Here is an 18416-nt window from a genome sequence, read left to right as displayed (position 1 = left end):
TCTGTGGGAATGCAAGTTTATCTGTTTATTCCTTGTCAGCCTTTTCAATGTACTGAATGGCCTTTGTGGTGGTCTTACTTAACCCAACATCTGATACCCATTTTTTAATTAAGTTGCCAGCTAAGTATATGCTTAAGGGGTCATTAAGGTCTATAAAGAGGACAAGAATCTGACCTGCCATATATGCACATAGAAACACAGCACTTGCACTTGGCAATTCCTCTGATTTTTGCTCTCTCTTCATTTCTTTGTTTGCTTTTTCCTCTTATTCCTGCCCCTCAGAGCTCAGAAATGTTTGTATCAAGGTATTATTCCTAGGCAGGAGTTTCAAGGGTGTGACACTGCTATTGTTAGTTGCCGTGCTAGAAAAGAAATGCCGAGATGGGAAAGAAGCGCAGTCAGGACTTTATTGAACTCCCATGAGTCTTCCATTGAAGATTCTCATTATCTTGTGCAGACTTCGTTCATCTTGCTCTGTGTTGTAGCCCTAGTGACTGCAGGGTAGAAAGTCAGCTGCTCCGGTTTAGTGTGTGGTGTGTATTATTGAATCACAAATGTGACTTTTGTGCATTTGATCTGAAGAAATACAGAAACCTTCATCAATTTGAAGTTTTTAGATGTTAAATACTGTGATATAATCAAAACAAGAACAAGAATCCTTGTTTCTGGTGAGATAAAATGGTGAAAATTCATTGGTTTTACACTAAAGAATGAAAGTCTTAAGTCTTAAACCTACAATTTCTCTACATCCATGTCAGTATGTATGAAGTAGTAAGTATGTTGGTATGGACAGCTTTACTCAGGCATGTGCTCACTCAGATGCCTTTTTTTAATAATCAGGAGACTTTATGTATTTCATACATTAGTTCTCTCATGCTTACACATGAAACGCAGGCCAAAGCTGCCACTACTGACAAGCACCATAGCTGGACAGAGAGGGAGCATCTCCTTATAAAGACACTTTAAAGAGTGGATTTATCAATGAATAACACCTGAAGATCACCTGAAAACTCATTACGGGTAAGGTGACTGTACCCACAAGAGCCATAACTGGGCAGAGAGACAGAATCTTTTTATAAAGACACTTAAATCAGTTGGGTATATCTATGGATACGTCTGAAAGCCACCTGAAAACGCATTTGTGGTGACCAGATGTGTAACAGCAGCCTGAGCCCCGACGGTGGAGAGGAAACGTGTCCCAGCCCCAGCTCAAAGGCCTGGGGCGCCCCCTGCCGGGCAGGCCTGCCCGGTGGAGGGGAAGGCTGAGAAAATCCCACTGCTTGCCTTAAAACTGGGGTCTGAGATCCGTCTCCAAGTGCCAAGAGCAGCCAGAGTTCCTCGGTAACAACAGGCATCTTGGTTCAGAGCTCTTAAAAATAGTCGGGTGTCCTTCCAGCAGCCTTAAGCATACTTCGGATCTGCCCCGCAAGTTCTTGATTCTTCAAGGAATTTAAGATGAGGTCTAAATCCAGAAACCTTTTTTTTCCCCCAAGAATGCTAAACTTTTTATCCTCAGGCAGTTACCTTATATTGGCAAAAAAGGTTTTTAAGAGGCTAAAGGGAGTATAGCAAAAATACTCTTGCTTTGTAAATACTAGATTGGCAAAACTGCAGTAAACTATTCTTTATCTGTTTGGTCAGGTTTTATACAGTAATGTGTAGTTCTACTTTTCCACCATTGATACATGTTATTCTTCCCAGAAATCCATCAATAAAACTGCCTCCTGTGTTTTCGTTTTTCTGCTCTACTATGTAGTCATGTTCCAGTCAGAGTTTTGAATCTGCAGAATTTTGTCACTTGGATGGGTGCAGTAGTTCTCATTAGTAACCAAACACAATTGATTTTTATGTAGTTTATTTAAAATCAAGTATGGTTTTAATAATTATTTTTCCTTTGTTTCAAAATTTAGGTGGAGAACAGACCAAAGTATTATGGAAGAGAGTAAGTATTTTCCTCTTTGAAGTATGTTGGGTGTATCCAAAAGTAGCTGTTTCTGAACTACACACACACAAAAAAAAAAGACAAAATGAAGGTCTAACAAAATATTTTATTTCACCTTTCACATTAACTAGGAGTGAAATATACTGAAGCCTAATAATCTAGCTATGTTACAGTCCAGTACTGCTGCTCACAACCCTTGGACTGTGCTGCTCTGCGAGCCTGCATGTTTATTTTGCTTTTCTCAGGGCAGTTTGGTAACAAAAGCAAAGTCTGGAATAATTATTCCTTTCATTTTGGTTGTTGCTTAAACCTCCCAGTCATCCTGCAGTGGCCCACAGAGGAGAGAAGCATGACAATTTTCTCTCACCATATCTCTTACCATTTTGTGTGACTTCCTATACATTCACCTCCCTACAAGGCTGTGGAAATAGGCATATGTGCTACTGCGTGTGTAAGTGCTATCCTCCCTGCTAAAGTTTTGAGGGCCAAAATATCCAAAGAAGAGGTGTATCTTTGTTGTGAGGAAAATAATGGACCTTTGTGCTTAGTAGTCTTCTTGCCAGTGAAACAGCTTGAAAGGGGCTGGATCCTGCATTGGCATGAAAATTCAGGCAGGTGAAGTTGGCAGGGCACAGCCACTGCAGGAGCCACCCAGATCTAGCATTTCGCCTTTACTACAGTAATCTGCTGAGGCTCTAGCCCTTATGGCTAGCTAAATCACTTAGATCACATATTCTATTTTTTCTTCCATCCCAGACACTTCATCTGTGTTTGATGATACTTTTCTACCATCAAAACCCTCAAGAACCAGTAGCTTTGCCCATAATTACTGAAGTTTCATTTTTCAGTATTATCTTTAACAGCAAGGATTTTAGATACAGCCACTAGAGTACCACAGAGCTGAAGATAGCACCTAGCTGAGTAAGCTGTCACATTTCCTGAAACAGAACGTGTAAAACCATTACCAGTCTCTTATCCAGGAACCTGCATGGCTGTTGACATATTCAGGGTTTGTGGAGCAGCAGGGCTGGCAGGAACTGTATGAAGTCACCTCAGTGAACCTGCTACTAGGCAAGATCACATTAGCTATTATTGTTCAGAAAGATTTCAGAGCCACAGAGACAGTCCTCTAAAAGCTATTGACTGGGTGATCAGTAGTGCTTGGAAAGAGAATCAGGGATTTCTAGGGAAAGAAATCAAACAACCCATAATTATATTACTGTATGAATCTATGATGTGGCTGCATTTTAAATAGTGTGTGTACCTCTGGTCCCTCTCTATTCCTTCCTCCTCCCTCCTTTTTAGAAAGGTTATAGAAGAAATGAAAGGTACAACAAAGTGCAACAATGGAGCAGAGGGATGCAGCTCTTGCCATAGGAGGAAAATAAACAGATCTTCCTCAGTAGGTGTCCAATAGAAGGACATGCACAGTGTTCATTGCAACTGGGTGCTGTGAAGGCTAAAAGCATAAAGGGTTTACAAGTGAGATTCTTGAAGGGTAAGGTCACAGCTGATGGTACACAACTTCTGGCTAAACCAGTGATGGATGGACAGGGATGTGAAGTGAAAGAAACATGTCACTGCTCCATGTACTCTTTCCATAAGCATTTCTTGTTGACTGCTGTCAGAGGCAGGCATCTGAGTTCAGGGATCTTGTACCATGTACAAGCTGGTTTTATATCCTTATATAAATGTACCAAACATATCCCTGAGAAATCTTGGATTACCCAGTGGTTATCCAACCCTGGTTAAACAAATTTCACAGTTGCCCCATGTATCCTGTTCCAGTGATTTCTTAAACTGATCACCAGGAGAGCTTTTTCCCTAATATCTAACCTAAAACCTGCTATGTTTTATATTGAGCTTCTGATGGCAAATAACTTTATGCTCATTGTTTTTAACTAAAGTTACAAATTGCCACAAGTTTACTGGTAAAGACATGCTTAAATTATGTCATCTAGGGGATGCTCATTTCAGTTTGGATGTGGCAATAAATGAGGGTGTCCCCACCAATACAGACAGAAAGTATGAATTAATTTGCATTATTTTAACTAGAAAGTCAGTCTGGAGAGATCACCTAAACCTAATACTTCCAACATGTATTAATTCAAAAAGACATTGTAAAGAGAATAGAACAATTGCATTTGCATCCAATGTGTTTTTCTTCTCTTTCACTGCCAAGCCAGAGGCAGTGTTAGAAATGTGCCACTTCATATGTTTTGTCAGAATAGAGAAAATGCTGAAGGCCAGTACATATTAGTTCTATTTTTTCAGACAGCAACAAAAATAGGAACTTTCAGAACCTCTGATGAGACCCTTGGACACTTATCAGCTATCAAAATGTGCATTGGAGTTAAGACTTAAACTGCTGTAAAGACTGCATTTGTATTTATTGAAAGATCACCACTAAATATTGATTATTGTAAGGTTAATTGTGTATCCTAGGGCCTCATTTCTTTCTTAAAATAGCAATGACAGAAGAATCAGAGAAGTATTGCTTTTTTCCAGCACTGAATGCAGAACTCACTGAAAAGAAGAAAACAGTATTTTTCTTAAGGCTACTCTGATTCTTCTAGTTTAATATATGCAGAATAGAATTTAGAATTATTGTTGCCATTTTTTGTCTCAGTTTCCCTTATAAATTTGAGGAAGCAATGTTAATATAAAAATAAAGCACATTGATAGCAAGAATCAATTCTCATTTTAAGTCACCTCTATTTAAAAATATAGTGTCTTCATGCCTAGTTTTCAATTTGTTGTAAGGCCTGTAGAAAGGAAACAAGGGAGAGGGGCATAGACTGCTAGAGGAGAAAAGCTGTGAAAAGATGAGGCATTTACAGAACATAATCTTTGGGTGTAGTTGAGTGTTTTGCTGACTGAAACTGCATGCATAGAGTAATTCTTGCTTTGTCTCAATGCTGCTGCCAATGCTGGATGGCTGTCCTACCACTTTTAGACCATGATGCTCCACAGTACTGAAATTTTGAAATGGTTTCTTGGGGTGGAGGAGGAGGTGTTTCTGGTTGATTTGTTCTGTAAATCACTGAGATATCTTCCCTTAGGTTTCACGGGATCATTTCTCGGGAGCAAGCAGATGAAATACTTGCTGGTGTAGAAGGAGCATATATACTTAGAGAAAGCCAGCGGCAACCCGGCTGCTATACTCTTGCTCTCAGGTAAATGATGTTTTAATGAAGGCTTATAGTTCAAACGTAAATGTGTTTAATGGAGGGGATTATACCAGTCCCTTTTGTGCAAAGTCTATGTCCACTCTTATACACTTCATGTTATCAGAAGGATTTTACACCCTTTGGCAGCTGTTTGACCATCACAGTACTGCAGCAATTCAGCCACTCAATCAGCACTTGGCTAGGAAGTCCCTTTCAGAAGCAGACTGTGTTCATTTTCAAAATCTTTGCTACCTAAAGGTGAGTGTTGTTAAGATGGAGCTTCTCCTTTGAAACTGCATAGGAGATGAGTGAGAACAGAACAGGAGAGTGTGCCAGCAGAGGACACAGCCAAGTTGTCCTCTGAGCTCAGTGATGTACACAAAAAAATTCTTGGACAAGCCTCAAATCTTGAAGTCCAGTGGCTGAGCAGCTGTCATAGGCACCATACTGCACTTCAGTTTTCTTCACTATCTGGAATTCAAGCTTGCTGTATACAGTACAGTGTAAAGCACGGGAAGGTGCTGTTCAAATAAATAAGAGTCTGCTATTCAATTGGATGAAAAATTCAGTGGAAGCCCAAGCTACAACCTCACTGCCCCACACAGGTGCCCTTCCTCAAAGATGTAGCCACACTTGGTTTTAGATGTGCCATTCAAAACCTGCCCATGCAACAGTCTTAGAGCTGCTGTGGGTTAGTGGCAAGAGGACAAGATATTCTATTGGGCTTTGACAAAACAATCTCCCTGGCAATAGTCTGCAGGTTTTGTAGCATGATTACTTCTGTAAGATATGCGCAAAAAAAAAGTCTGTGTATTTTATCCTTCTGCTGGAAAGCCAGAAGGAAAAATCCTTTAAGGAGTTACCCCAAGTAGCTGTGATACAGTGCTGAAACCATCCTCAGGATTTGTATTGATGTGCAGATGGCAGAGCTGGAAAAGCTGGTGAGTCATGCCAACTAAAAAGTGGTGTAAATTAAAAGCAACTTTTGTCAGCTGAAAAAGAACAAACACAATTTTTTAGAGTCTTAGCGAGAAATTTCAAAATAAAGAATAAAAAGAACTACTAAAGGATGGGGATTATGGCAAAGTGCCTGTTGTTTTGACACAACAGCATGATTTCTAAATCCTTTTTATAGAATCAAAAACTGAATTTGATTATAAATTGGGAATTCATATGAAAACTGTGGGGAAAAAGATAAGAGGCTTCAACAGTTTTATTTTGAATGCCTAACAAAGTATGCACAGACAGGCACATTTGATGCACAATAAGTACCCTTTAACTCAATGCTGTATCTTTGAATCCGTTAATCAAGAATGAGATTCCAGCCTTGGTGGATAAACTGAATGTGCTACTACAGCACTCTGCTTCTTAAAACACTTTAGAAAAAGCCCATAGATTACACCTGCCACGAATAGGGCCAGAGTTATCTCACAGTACTTTGAGAGTTTAATTGGGCCCCTGAATTAGGAGCTCAGTGTCCCTGACTTACTGCCAGAGAGTGATTTGACCCTTAGGATTTTAATGACTTGCTAGAGGTTCTCATCTCTCTTCATTGACTGTAAATATGCCCATGGTGGTTAAGCATCCACTTTCTGCACTTCAAAAATGTTTCTGGATGGAAGAACCCTTAACACGGTTATACATCCAGGTATAATGTCTTGTCAGTGCAAACATACCTTTCCAGTCACTGCAGCAGTCCCTTTAGGATTTAGATTTAAGCCATGTACATCTGAGTCATGTAACTTGTTGCAAAGACTTGGCCTTGGTTCTGTAGCCCAGTCCATGTGATGCAGTGAGGTTTGGCACTGGGTTTGAACTTGAGTTAGTCTCTCCATAGAGATTCTGTTGCAGCCATATGCATATTCAATATGTAATGCAGATGTAGACTTGCCAGCAAAGTTACCTTCTGAGAGTTTTGCCAGTATTAATGCTCACTCTTCCCTCTTTCTTCTCTCCCTCTTTTTTTTTTTCCTGGTATTTTCAGATTTGGCAATCAGACCTTGAACTATAGGTTGTTCTATGATGGGAAGCACTTTGTTGGGGAGAAAAGATTCGAATCAATCCATGATCTGGTTACAGATGGCTTGATAACATTGTATATAGAAACAAAGGCTTCAGAGTATATTTCCAAAATGACAACAAATCCCATCTATGAACACATTGGATATGCCACTTTGCTTAGAGAAAAAGTGTCCCGGAGGCTGAGTAGAACAAAAAATGAATCAAGAAAAGCAAGTGTAATGAGTGAAGAAAATACCCCTGTTGAAAAGGTAAGTAATGAGCTTAAAATTTTGGTAATTAATACCAGTCTTTCTATCAAATCTGAGAGGAGAAAAATGTTTTGTCCAAAGACCTGTTTCTGTTTTTCTATACTGCATTAAGTATTACTATCCCTGAAAGTCTGCATCCTGTTAATGCAATCTTTGCTCCAAACTAATATTTGACTGGAGCATATGATGAAAGCTTTCTAATAAGTACCAAATACATTTCACTGTGTAAATATATGTATATATACCATCTAACTTAGGAACTGAAGCTAAAATTTTTCATAAGTTGTGTTTCTTCATCCACATATCCTGAAGCATATTATAGAGTAAGATGATGAAACTGGTTCCCACTGACCCTTCACCACAGCTCAAGTTTGTTATCTTTCCATTCACAGTGCAAGGCTTCTCTTTTCTACCAAGTCTTTGGTGGATGGGTCTCAAATTGCAATATTGTGTGTTTTCTTTCCTTTCTTCTCATGGGTCTGAAATTGGGATATTAGGTGTTTGCTTCCTTTTCTTCTCACTCTTCTCATTTGAAGTGGGCTTTCCTTGATCTCTTTCTTGCATGCATCCGTATCCCATAGCATCGTATGGGCTAGGATTTACTTACATGATCATAAATGGAGAATTTTGTGCAGTTAGAAGCCATTTGAAGATGTAAAACTAGAAATTGTTTTGCATAAGAGAAACAGTCTTGTAAGCAGTGACATGTGGATATTTTCATTTCCCAGGTGGTAAGGCAGTAAGAACTGTCAAACAAAACTTTTTTGAGTCTGGTGTTTGCGCTAAATTGACTTACTGACATCTGTAAGCATACCACTGCAGTGTTCTAGTGTTCAGTGTGCTGGCTAGCTAGTTGGGAACTAGAGGTAGTTTGTATTTGGGAAGCAGGGAGTGAATTTGCTGCCATATAGTGATATTGAGCATGAAAAGACATCAGCTTTTTTGTGTGTACCCTCATTACTCTTGGACATTTTTAGCATAATTATCTGTTGGGTTCACATATCTGATTACATACTGGTTTGGATTTCTCAGTAATAAGAATTACTTGAGTAACTGACCTGACATAGAAACCTATTCATCCTCTAACAAATTAATTCCATTAACAATGACATATTTTAGGGAAGGCGTATGGCCACAGGGAAGTCCTTTGGAGAGTGGCACAGCAATAAGTCGGCCATTCAGGTTTTATTTCAGAATGAATCCATTGATGATAATAGATTTTGGTTCAATTGGATGGTGCTGTAATATCCAAGAGGAGTGAAGGCCATTGAGACAGGCTTTGTGCTAGTTAAGTTGATTCCTGTGATTGGACTCTGGTTGTATGCTGTAATAGGCACCAGAAGGTGAATTTTGACTTTATTTGAGGCACAATAAAAATACACATGGTGCAGTGTGGCAGATGTCTTTGTTTAGGTAGGAGAATGGACCAGAGGATGTTCTGGGAAAGTTTCTTTTGTATCAAGAAAACACTGGACTGTGTTGGGATGACTGTAAATATTGTTACATGACTGTAGTGAAATAATGCAGTCATGACAGTTGAAAATCGTGCTACCTTTTCTGAGAAATCAGAAAAAATTAGATTTTTTTTTGTACAAGGAAAAAACACAATTTCAGAATTGTGTTCAGATTTACTCACAGTTCTTGCAGTTGAGGAGCAATGGTCCTTTGTATCTCTCACAGTGCTCTCAAAGATTTCAGAGGTGTTTTTTCTAGTACTGTGTATTTCCTAGCAGATTGTGTTTTCTGTTGTGCTTGGGGTTGGATCCTGTTTTTCAGGGGGGGGCAGTTCTGAGTAATTACTGTAAAAACTCTTTTACACCAACAGAAGGCAAACTGTAGCTGAGAGGACCCCTGCCCTCTGTCCTTCACCACTGCCTTCTTGCTGACATACAGTTTTATGCTGTACAGTAGGTGACACTAGAAAATGGCTCCAGATTAAAACTAACTCAGCCAGAAGAAAAAATGCCTGAATTTTCAGTCAGATCTCCTATGTGATCCACTTCATATGAGTGGAACACAGAACAAAGGAGAGGGCAAGACTTTTTTTCTGAAGACAGCTCAAAAAATGATGAAATGTTTGCACTTGATGTAACTTGCTGTCAATAGTGAAAATATACCTCTGGACCTCTTTAGTGATTATACGAGATCTTTTGTTTTGTAGCTGAATGAAATTTAATTGTTTAGAGTATTATTAACCTCCAAGGTGGCTCATGGTGCGAAAGGCAGTATCACAGGTCCTTACCCTGCAAGGATCAGTGCTCATCGAGATTCCGTACGTGCAGGCAGTTGCAACCTGCAAGACTGGACTGCATGGCTGCACTGTCGTGTAAAAATAGCTGGCTTCAGCTAAGCCATTACATTGTTGGCAACCCTTTCTGTCTTCCTCCCACTGAGAGGAAGCAGCAGAAGGAGGAATAGCAGCTGTTTCTAACATACTTTCCTTGCCAGGAGGAGTAGGAGCAATCCCAGCTACAAGAGGAGGAAGGCTTAAAAGGCAAGGTACTCTGCTCACAGGCTGAAGACCTGCTGTAGCAAATGAAGCCTTACTATTGATGCTTAGGACTCCTAATGGGCTTCTCTACTGGTAGTGGTGGTTTTCCATCAACTCATGCAAATCCATGTCATGAAAGATTATGTCAACTGAATTATTAGCACCTGAAAAAAAAATCACCAAGTTCTATATGGAAAAGCCTACTATGTCTGGTTTTGATTCGTGTGTTCCTGGAGGAAGCTCATGAGAGGTTTTAGTAGAAGATAAAGAGTCAAGGGTCATCATTCGCATTTGTTCCTCACAGTAACTTCAGATAAAGTATAGCCTGGGCTTTGGAATAAACTGGTGAAATATTGAGCATTTGTCAGCACACAGGGACAAAGGAGGATAAAGGGAATTTGCTGTTTGTTTTTATATAAACTTTAGAAGTCCTCGAGAATATAAAAATACTGTGGGGAAGTGGTAGAGAGAGCTGTATCAGATGTTTTGCTTGAGGCTGTCATGTGTTGTACAGCATTTTAGACAAAGGCCATGGTTTGCCCACAAACCGAAACCTTTACCCACTTCAATTACTGCAATGAATTTCAGACCTTTAAAAATAAGTGAATGAATATTCAGAATGACGTTTTTCTGCAAAGTAAATTCTTTGCTGCATGTGTGAAAAATCATTGAGGTTTTTTTAGGGTGTGTTTCCTCTGGCCAGTTGAACCAGTCAAATGGCATTTTTTGATAACTGAGCTCGTTCATTTGAAAGTGCTGGCTGGAGTATTTTGACTGTTTGGGAAACTATGGGGGGAAAGCCATACATGCAAGACAGAAACTTCCATTATTTCTTAGGAGGAAGGTGAGAATTCAATGCTCTAAGGTTAGGCATCCTCTTACAGATTAGGCTTTTTACAAGTGAGATTTTGTTTTATACTGAAACTAATTCCAGGGTGTGAAAGTGCAGCTGAAGGCGTTTGTCTCCTTAGCGGGTTTGTTAACACCACCCGGGGAGTCTGCTCATTCTATCGCCTCCCACATTGGCAGCAGAGATTATCCCGTGTCTCAATCACTCAAGCACTGCCGCTCCCCGTGGGGTAGGTCGATGGAAGGGGGCCACCAAGGCACGGGCTGGCACAACGAGCCAACATTCGGACTGTCTTGGTATTGCCTCAGGTACCTGTCTGTTCCCATAATGATAATTCCTTTGAGGTTGTAATTAGTGGAGTCATGCCCATTCCAGAAGGGGGGTGTGATACATGGGCTGGATTAAGCTGTTGTTGTTCATGCCTTTTCATCCAACATTTTTTGTAGCAGGCCTAAGAAAATGTTTGTGCTTGGAGATTCTTAATGCCGATGTTTCGTCCGAAAGCTATTTCTGTCTGACTTTAAAGAGGTGCTAGTTTTGTAGGCAGAGTCCAAATTTTAGTCCAGATAATTTAACAGATCTTTAATCTGACAGGAGCTGCAGTGATTTTTAGGAATTAAGTGTTGTGAAAGAACAGCATGCTGCAAATATATTTCTTAGCAGTGTAGGCGATTGTCATTGTAACAGGATCCAGCTTCAAAAGGATTTTGGATAGAGAAATGGGGTTTGTGCAAAGAACATTTGAAAATTTCATGTTGTCTGCCTAGATTGTGATTTAAGCTTGGGCAAGTCTTGATCACTTGCTTTGTGTTTACTCCGCTTATGGAATGCTGTACTTGGGGCAAATGAACACATATTAGAAGATGTAGGGCAGATAAGTACCTGGTACTGGTACATATCATGATTAATCACATTGCTGGTGAACGCAGAAGTGTAACTTGCATAAGCGATTAATCTTCACATGTAGGAAAAAAGTGCAGTAGTCTTGTCAGTAAAATACGTAGTTCTGAAACGTTTATTGCTATCATGCATCATGTTATCCTGCAACTGCTGCCCTTACTGCATCAGTGATCTTTGTGTCCCAGCAAGGAGAAGAAAATCTTCCTTTCTAATCCTATCCCAATGAGTGTAATTTGGGAAAATATATTCAAAGAATTGAAATGTTGGAAGTAAATGCAGCCTGGGGCTTCATGACTTCTTGGATTAGGTAAAAGCTGTCACAGTTGCTGATAAGAAACCATCTCAAGAGAGTTCCCTGCTCTTTCACTGTTATTCCCACACCTATGACCTGCCCTGTGCACTACCACAGACACCCCATGCCTTGTGTGGGACTGGGATGCTCTGAAACTGTACCCTGTGTCAGGCAAAAGCTGTGCCCTACACTTAGTTTCTTTACTATGCTGGTCGCACAGAGGAGCAGTTCCTTGGTTTGGGTTGCCTTATAGCTTCTTGAGTATTCGTATTGTCACGGGGGACGGCAGGCTGGAGTTAAAGAATATCTTTGGCAGTGGTTGAGCTTAAGGTATTTGCTAAAAGGATGATCTTAACCTATCTGACAGAGTACAAACTGTTGGTAAACACAGTAAAGATTAAGGAAGGTTTTGTCAGTGCCAGTTCTCCACTTGGATTTGGCAAAGGTCCCATCAACTTCTCTCCAAGTAGGATCAGGCTCAGTCAGTTCAAACATACCAGTTGTACATGAAATACAAGTTTTCTTGGAGTGCTTTTTCTACTCTCTGGTTGCAAGTACAAGCCAGAAGCAGCAAGAGGCGTTTAACCATGATGGTCTGTAAGAATGATATAGCAATTTGAGCTAAACTGGATGGAGCTATGTGTGGACTCTTCACTTAACAGCAGGACAGCGTAGAAAACTGTGTTGCTGCTTGACGTGGTAATCTTTATCTGTTTTGCTGGAACTCACTAAATATTTGCATTTAAGTGCAAACAATAGAGTCCCCAGTTAATACTGCATCTAGAACTAAAGAGCTGAAATGATAAGCATATTGCAGAGTCTGGAAGGCTGTAAATTTCCTCAGCAGAAAATCCTCCACAAATAATAGAGTGATAAGAAAGCTATTCCTATTAAGGCAGAGGTGACAGGAAAGGAAGAATAAGTTTTTTAGAAGTTGTAGTTGGTACGACTGTCCTCATTAGTCCTGCTGCTCACACACAGTTTCCCACAAAAGAAAACATAGGACTTCCAGGAAAGACTGTTTTCTAACATCCTTTAATTGAAGATGTAATCTAGTTATGGAACTAAATTTTTTAAGGGCACTGCAATTTTCCTTACATCAGAAGTGCACAGGAGGCAGCCAGCTTTAAGAGAACCTCTGGTTTGGTTCAATTCTTATAAGTATTTACACTTCTACATTGTTATTCACACCACGTCCCTTTCTGAAGGCCTTTTAGCCTCATCTTACCACTCCATTTTTGCCTCTTCATTGAATTTTCTACAGGTACTGCTGTTAGCCAATGATAAAGAAATCTCCTCAGTCTTTCATCTATTCATTATTCATCCCATTCTGCAGCTCCTCTAAAACCTCTAATGATCCCATTACAGGTTGGTAGCTAGTGTTTAATCCTCTGCTGGGATGTCTATCCAGATGTTGATCATTTCCTTTCACATGAGGGCTGCAGGGCACTGCACTGTCCCAGCAGCAGATCATGGGGTTAAGGAGATGGTGGGCAGAAACATCTGTTCCTGCAGACTCTGAGCTGAATCCACACTGATGATTTGACTTGGTGTGTTTTAGATTGCCTTCAGCTCCCTGTTTTTTGCAGCATATTTGGTCAGAACAAATTAAAGTGGCAGGGACATTAACAACCCACCATCTTTTATTAGGGAGTACAGTCTTATTTCTATATTCATGGCCACAGAATTCATAGGGGACCTCTGCCTGGCAATACTGATTTTGCCTGGAAGAGGGTCAGACACCACATGGATAAGCAGTAAAGGATAAAACCTATACAGGAAGGTGGCCTTTATCTGCAGATTTCAGCAATACTTGCAGTGGTAAAAGGTGCGTGGCATTTTTGAGGCTAGAAGCACCAAACTTATACATCAAAATGACTTTGGAAGTAATTAATTCCTTTCATCAGTCATTCAGGTTTGTTCTGCAAGAGTTGTATTCTACACACAGGTTACTACATGTACGTACTTAATTGTTGCATGCCCTGACATGACTACTTAACAGCATACCCAGCTGTCTTCTTTAAATAACTGTTAGCAATTCAGTAGCAATTTCATCCAGAATATTCTTTGGTGTTATACCACAGTGAGGAGAATTTCATATGAATACAGCAAATCTACCAGAACATATATTTTAGTAAACAGTTTTATATTTTGAAGTGACAAATACCATCTTACTGAAAATATAGCCAGCTGATCATTTTCTTTTGCCTTTCAGTGTTGTCTTTCTTTTCTATTTTCCAGTTGTGTCTCTTTACAGCTCCTTTTTTGTTTAAAGCATCATAAATACGAAATAGGCAATATATAAGAAATAAAAATAAGAAAGTAAAATAGTGGGAAGTATCTTTTCTAATTCCTTCCCTCTGGCTGTGTATGTTTGTACACAGGGAAAAGGACACTGTTCTGTGGTTGACTGTGGCATTCTTAACTATTACCTAGTTTTTTGCCTGGTCAAGCAAGGATTTCCGAAAGGAATAATTTGGGTTCATTCTTACAGTAATGGAAATTGGGAGAATCAAGGGAAAAAGAGGTTCCATTGCAAAGTATTTGTTTACATTGCTTCCCTGAGCTGTTAGCTTCTCTGAAGGTTCCTGGTTTATGTTATGTTATTACCGTCAGCTTAGGATTCATGAGTTTTGCCTTAAGCGAAAAAGTGATATGATTATGCCTGAAGAGAGCTTGTGAGTTGGAAGCAACACTGATTTATTTACGTAGATGACATGAGGTGATGGATATGATCTGATCCAAACGTTACTGAAATTAATGGGAAGACTTCCAATGGTTTCACTGGGTTTTGGAGCAGGTCAGGGCACTGCTAAGCATATGGAACCGAGGTGAATATAAAGTTTGTTGCTACCAAGATGTTTCGCAATGCAGTGTTTTAGAAAAGTAGCCAAATGGAAGTGATGCAAAAACTTCATACCTGCATACTGCAACTGCAGGTTGAAATTATCTCAGATGAAGAGTGTCAGATTAGTACTAAAAGGGATTTGATACACGTGAAGTACTATAGTAGTCCTAAGACAAACACCACATGGCTCTTCAAGTACAGTATTGTACCTGCAGCTAGGCTCTGCTGAAAACATTAGTTAGTCTTTGGGATACTTTCCTGATGTGAGCATATTAATAATTCTGATAAAGCTAAATGACTGTTGCAGGAAAACATGCTTAATTTGATGTATTAAAAATAAAAGCCTTATATGGTTTTGTTTTGGCTTTTATACTCTTTACATAGTTTGATGGTATTAAATTAGTATTATTAGGGATTGAGGTGGAGCCTTCAGCATAAACATTTCATTTGTCTAGTCACTGGAAAATGAAAACCCCTTTTTTAAGTAAAAATCTATATTTGATTGTCTCATGTGAAGTGTAGGAATAGGCACTAGAATTTTACAAGCACCTCTAAACTGCCGTGTTTTGATCTTGGAAGGCAAGTGTTGAGAATAAGACTGAAACTTACTTCTGTTAGTGGAGGACTTGGAGATGGTGTCAAAAGGAAAGTGTTTTAGTGACTAACATTTGTCCTTTGTGTTTTGTTTAGAAAATAATTATTCTAATTCACATTTGTTTAGGTCATATGTTTGCTTGGCTAATTATAAGATAAAAAATAACCTGTCCTCTGCCTTAATTCTGGACACGACAAGAGATGATTAGCCTGGAATACAGTGATGGACACTGCAGGTTAGCTATTAAGAGAAGAAAAAGGAAAAGAAATAAAACACTAGGATGGAGAGCTTGAGGGGGTGACAAAATCTCCCTTGTCATAAGGCATAAAAACACATTAGGAAATATCTAGGAGAAGCAGCACAGGTAGCAATGATACCTGGGGCAGGCTGGAGAAAAACCTCCTAAAGTACCTTCTTGTCCTATTTCTCCATAGTTTGCTGTGCCTGAAAAAAATATTTCTTGGGCTCTGATTCATCTTGTCTAGATGTATACATCCTAATAATCAGAGAATCATAGAATAGTTAGGGTTGGAAAGGACGTTAAGATCATCTACTTCCAACCCCCCCTGCCATGGGCAGGGACACCTCACACTAAACCATATCACCCAAGGCTTCATCCAACCTGGCCTTGAACACTGCCAGGGATAGAGCATTCACAACCTCCCTGGGCAACCCATTCCAGTACCTCACCACCCTAACAGTAAAGAATTTCTTCCTTATATCCAGTCTAAACCCCTGCTGTTTAAGTTTCAACCCATTACCCCTTGTCCTATCACTACAGTCCCTAATGAATACTCCCTCTCCAGCATCCCTGTAGGCCTCCTTCAAATACTAGAAGGCTGCTATGAGGTCTCCACGCAGCCTTCTCTTCTCCAGGCTGAACAGCCCCAACTTTCTCAGCCTGTCTTCATATGGGAGATGCTCCAGTCCCCTGATCATCCTAGTGGCCTCCTCTGAACTTGTTCTAACAGTTCCATGTCCTTTTTATGTTGAGGACACCAGAACTGCACACAATACTCCAGGTGAGCTCTCACGAGAGCAGAGTAGAGGGGCAGGATCACCTCCTTTGACCTGCTGGTCATGCTCCTTTTGATGCAGCCCAGAACACGGTTGGCTTTCTGGGCTGTGAGCACACACTGCTGGCTCATGTTCATTTTCTCATTGACCAACACCCCCAAGTCCTTCTCCACAGGGCTGCCCTGAATTTCCTTTTTGTCCAACCTGTAGCTGTGCCTGAGATTGCTCCAACCCAGGTGTAGCTAAGGAGCTGTTGTTTGATTTCTCACCTTTGGACCAGGGTACATTCTACCTTCAATTCAGAATCGCTGCTTCACTACTGAGAAATTAACTGCAACCATGATCCTAATGTCAGAGGCTTCCATGGAATGCTTAATGCTAGCTAAAATGCACTACCTTCTTCTGTTTCCATAGACTCTGCAGACTCACCAAGGAAGGTCTTGTCTGGATCCCTATGTCCCTACACACTGACTGGTACTTGTCCCCTCATGCTCAAGGATGTTATCCTTTCTGAGCGTAAAATATGTATGTCATATCCACTAAGTATCTTCCACACCCAGGGTGCAGTGGGTCTCACCCCTTAGGCATGTGGTCACTCAAGTGGTCAGGTACAGAGCCAAGCAAATATCCCCTATTTGATCACCACGAGGAGCTGACTCAGCAGCCTGCATCCTCACCCTGCAGCTGGGATACTGGGAATCCAGGTGTGGGATGTCCTCTGGGCTGGCTCAGCAGCTATTAGTCTCAGCTGCAGGGCTGGAAGAGCTGCCAGGCAGGGGAAAGCAGCAGCCTGGGCAGAGTGACAGCTAGTAATGGACACAGTGAAGTGCATTCTGTTTACAGTGTTGTTTGCTGAGGCTTGACTACAGAGGAACCAGTAGTTTTTATAACTGCTCATATTTGGAATAGAAGATACTGTAGTGTGAAATGTACAAATTGTAACAATGGGCTTTTTCTTGTAATGTATTCTCAGCCCTGGAGAACTGTGGGACTGCGCATGGTCGTCAGCGTGAGTTATAAAAATGAATGCTGCCAGTTAGACTTGATTGCCTTTTTGATAGATTTACAAAAGTACTGAATGAAAAGAATGCAGCAGATGCAGAATAATTGGATTTTTAGCAGAGTAGTACAATGTCTCATGAAATCATACTCTTGACATTAATTCAAATTGGTTGGCTCCGGAACATGGTCACATGGACCAAAAATAGGTAGAGGAATTTCAAGCAAGGAATAAAGATAGGCAGCAACTTGATAAGCTGGGGAAAGGTGGCTGATGAAGTACTGCAGGGACAGGAGGTTAACTTTTTATTGGTCTGTAAAAAGTGGAAAAAAGACATTACCAAAAACTCCAGGCGGTTTATGCTATAATGTGACTCGGTATAGGACTGTAATCCTTAGAAATATAATCAGTGTCCATGACAGAAGCATCAAGAGAGTCTCAGTTAGAAAATGTAAGAAAACAACTAATGGCTTGTTTTAAGCACATGAAAGGAGCCAAGCCACGTATGTGGAGTATCTCTTCTGTCGAGAGCAAGGGGATTGTTTACATTTAATGCAGGTGTGCCACTGTTAAGCAGGGGCTAGAGGTGAAGAAGGAGAACACTGCCATAGATGCTGAAGAAATTGTCTCCACTGCTTGTCAAGAGTGGAGATGTTACACTTCGAAAGCCTCTTTCCCTGAGTTTTTGCTTGTTTACCAGCAAAACAATAGCTATCACTGTGGTAACTCATCTCATTTTGGCAAGCTTTGAGCCAGGAATAAACAGTGCTTCTGCTTCCTGGAATGATTGTGCCCAGTACCTGCAGGCAGGGTGATGCAGTCCTTGCCCTATGTGCTGGTCCAGGTACCATGTGTACAAAATGGCTTTTCTGACGTCATCAGGCATATTTGGGATCTTAACAGTGGGGTGACCCTGCTGTGTCAGTTCTTGGTGCCTTCTGCATCACTTGCAGCAGTCTGAGGTGTGGGTTTCTCAAACAAAAAAGATGGGCTGGGAGCGTAGCTTGGCCATTTGGCAGAGACCATCAGGAGCGAGAGGAG

The 18416-nt window shown here is 40.5% G+C and overlaps 1 protein-coding gene across 1 annotated transcript in view; it reads left to right on the top strand.

Annotated features, from left to right (window-relative positions):
* The window catches only part of CHN2 (chimerin 2), a 166584-nt gene that overhangs the window by 92379 nt on the left and 55789 nt on the right, over window positions 1–18416 (top strand). The window contains exons 4-6 of the mRNA XM_005144437.3: window positions 1911–1942; window positions 5005–5118; window positions 7097–7382. Coding sequence (XP_005144494.2) covers window positions 1911–1942; window positions 5005–5118; window positions 7097–7382 — 432 coding nt within the window. The remainder of the gene's footprint in view (window positions 1–1910; window positions 1943–5004; window positions 5119–7096; window positions 7383–18416) is intronic.

This window comes from Melopsittacus undulatus, chromosome 1 (genome assembly GCF_012275295.1).
Source record: "Melopsittacus undulatus isolate bMelUnd1 chromosome 1, bMelUnd1.mat.Z, whole genome shotgun sequence".
Taxonomy (NCBI): Eukaryota; Metazoa; Chordata; class Aves; order Psittaciformes; family Psittaculidae; genus Melopsittacus; species Melopsittacus undulatus.
Note: the sequence above shows the minus strand (reverse complement) of the source record. Positions and strands in the feature narration are given on the sequence as shown.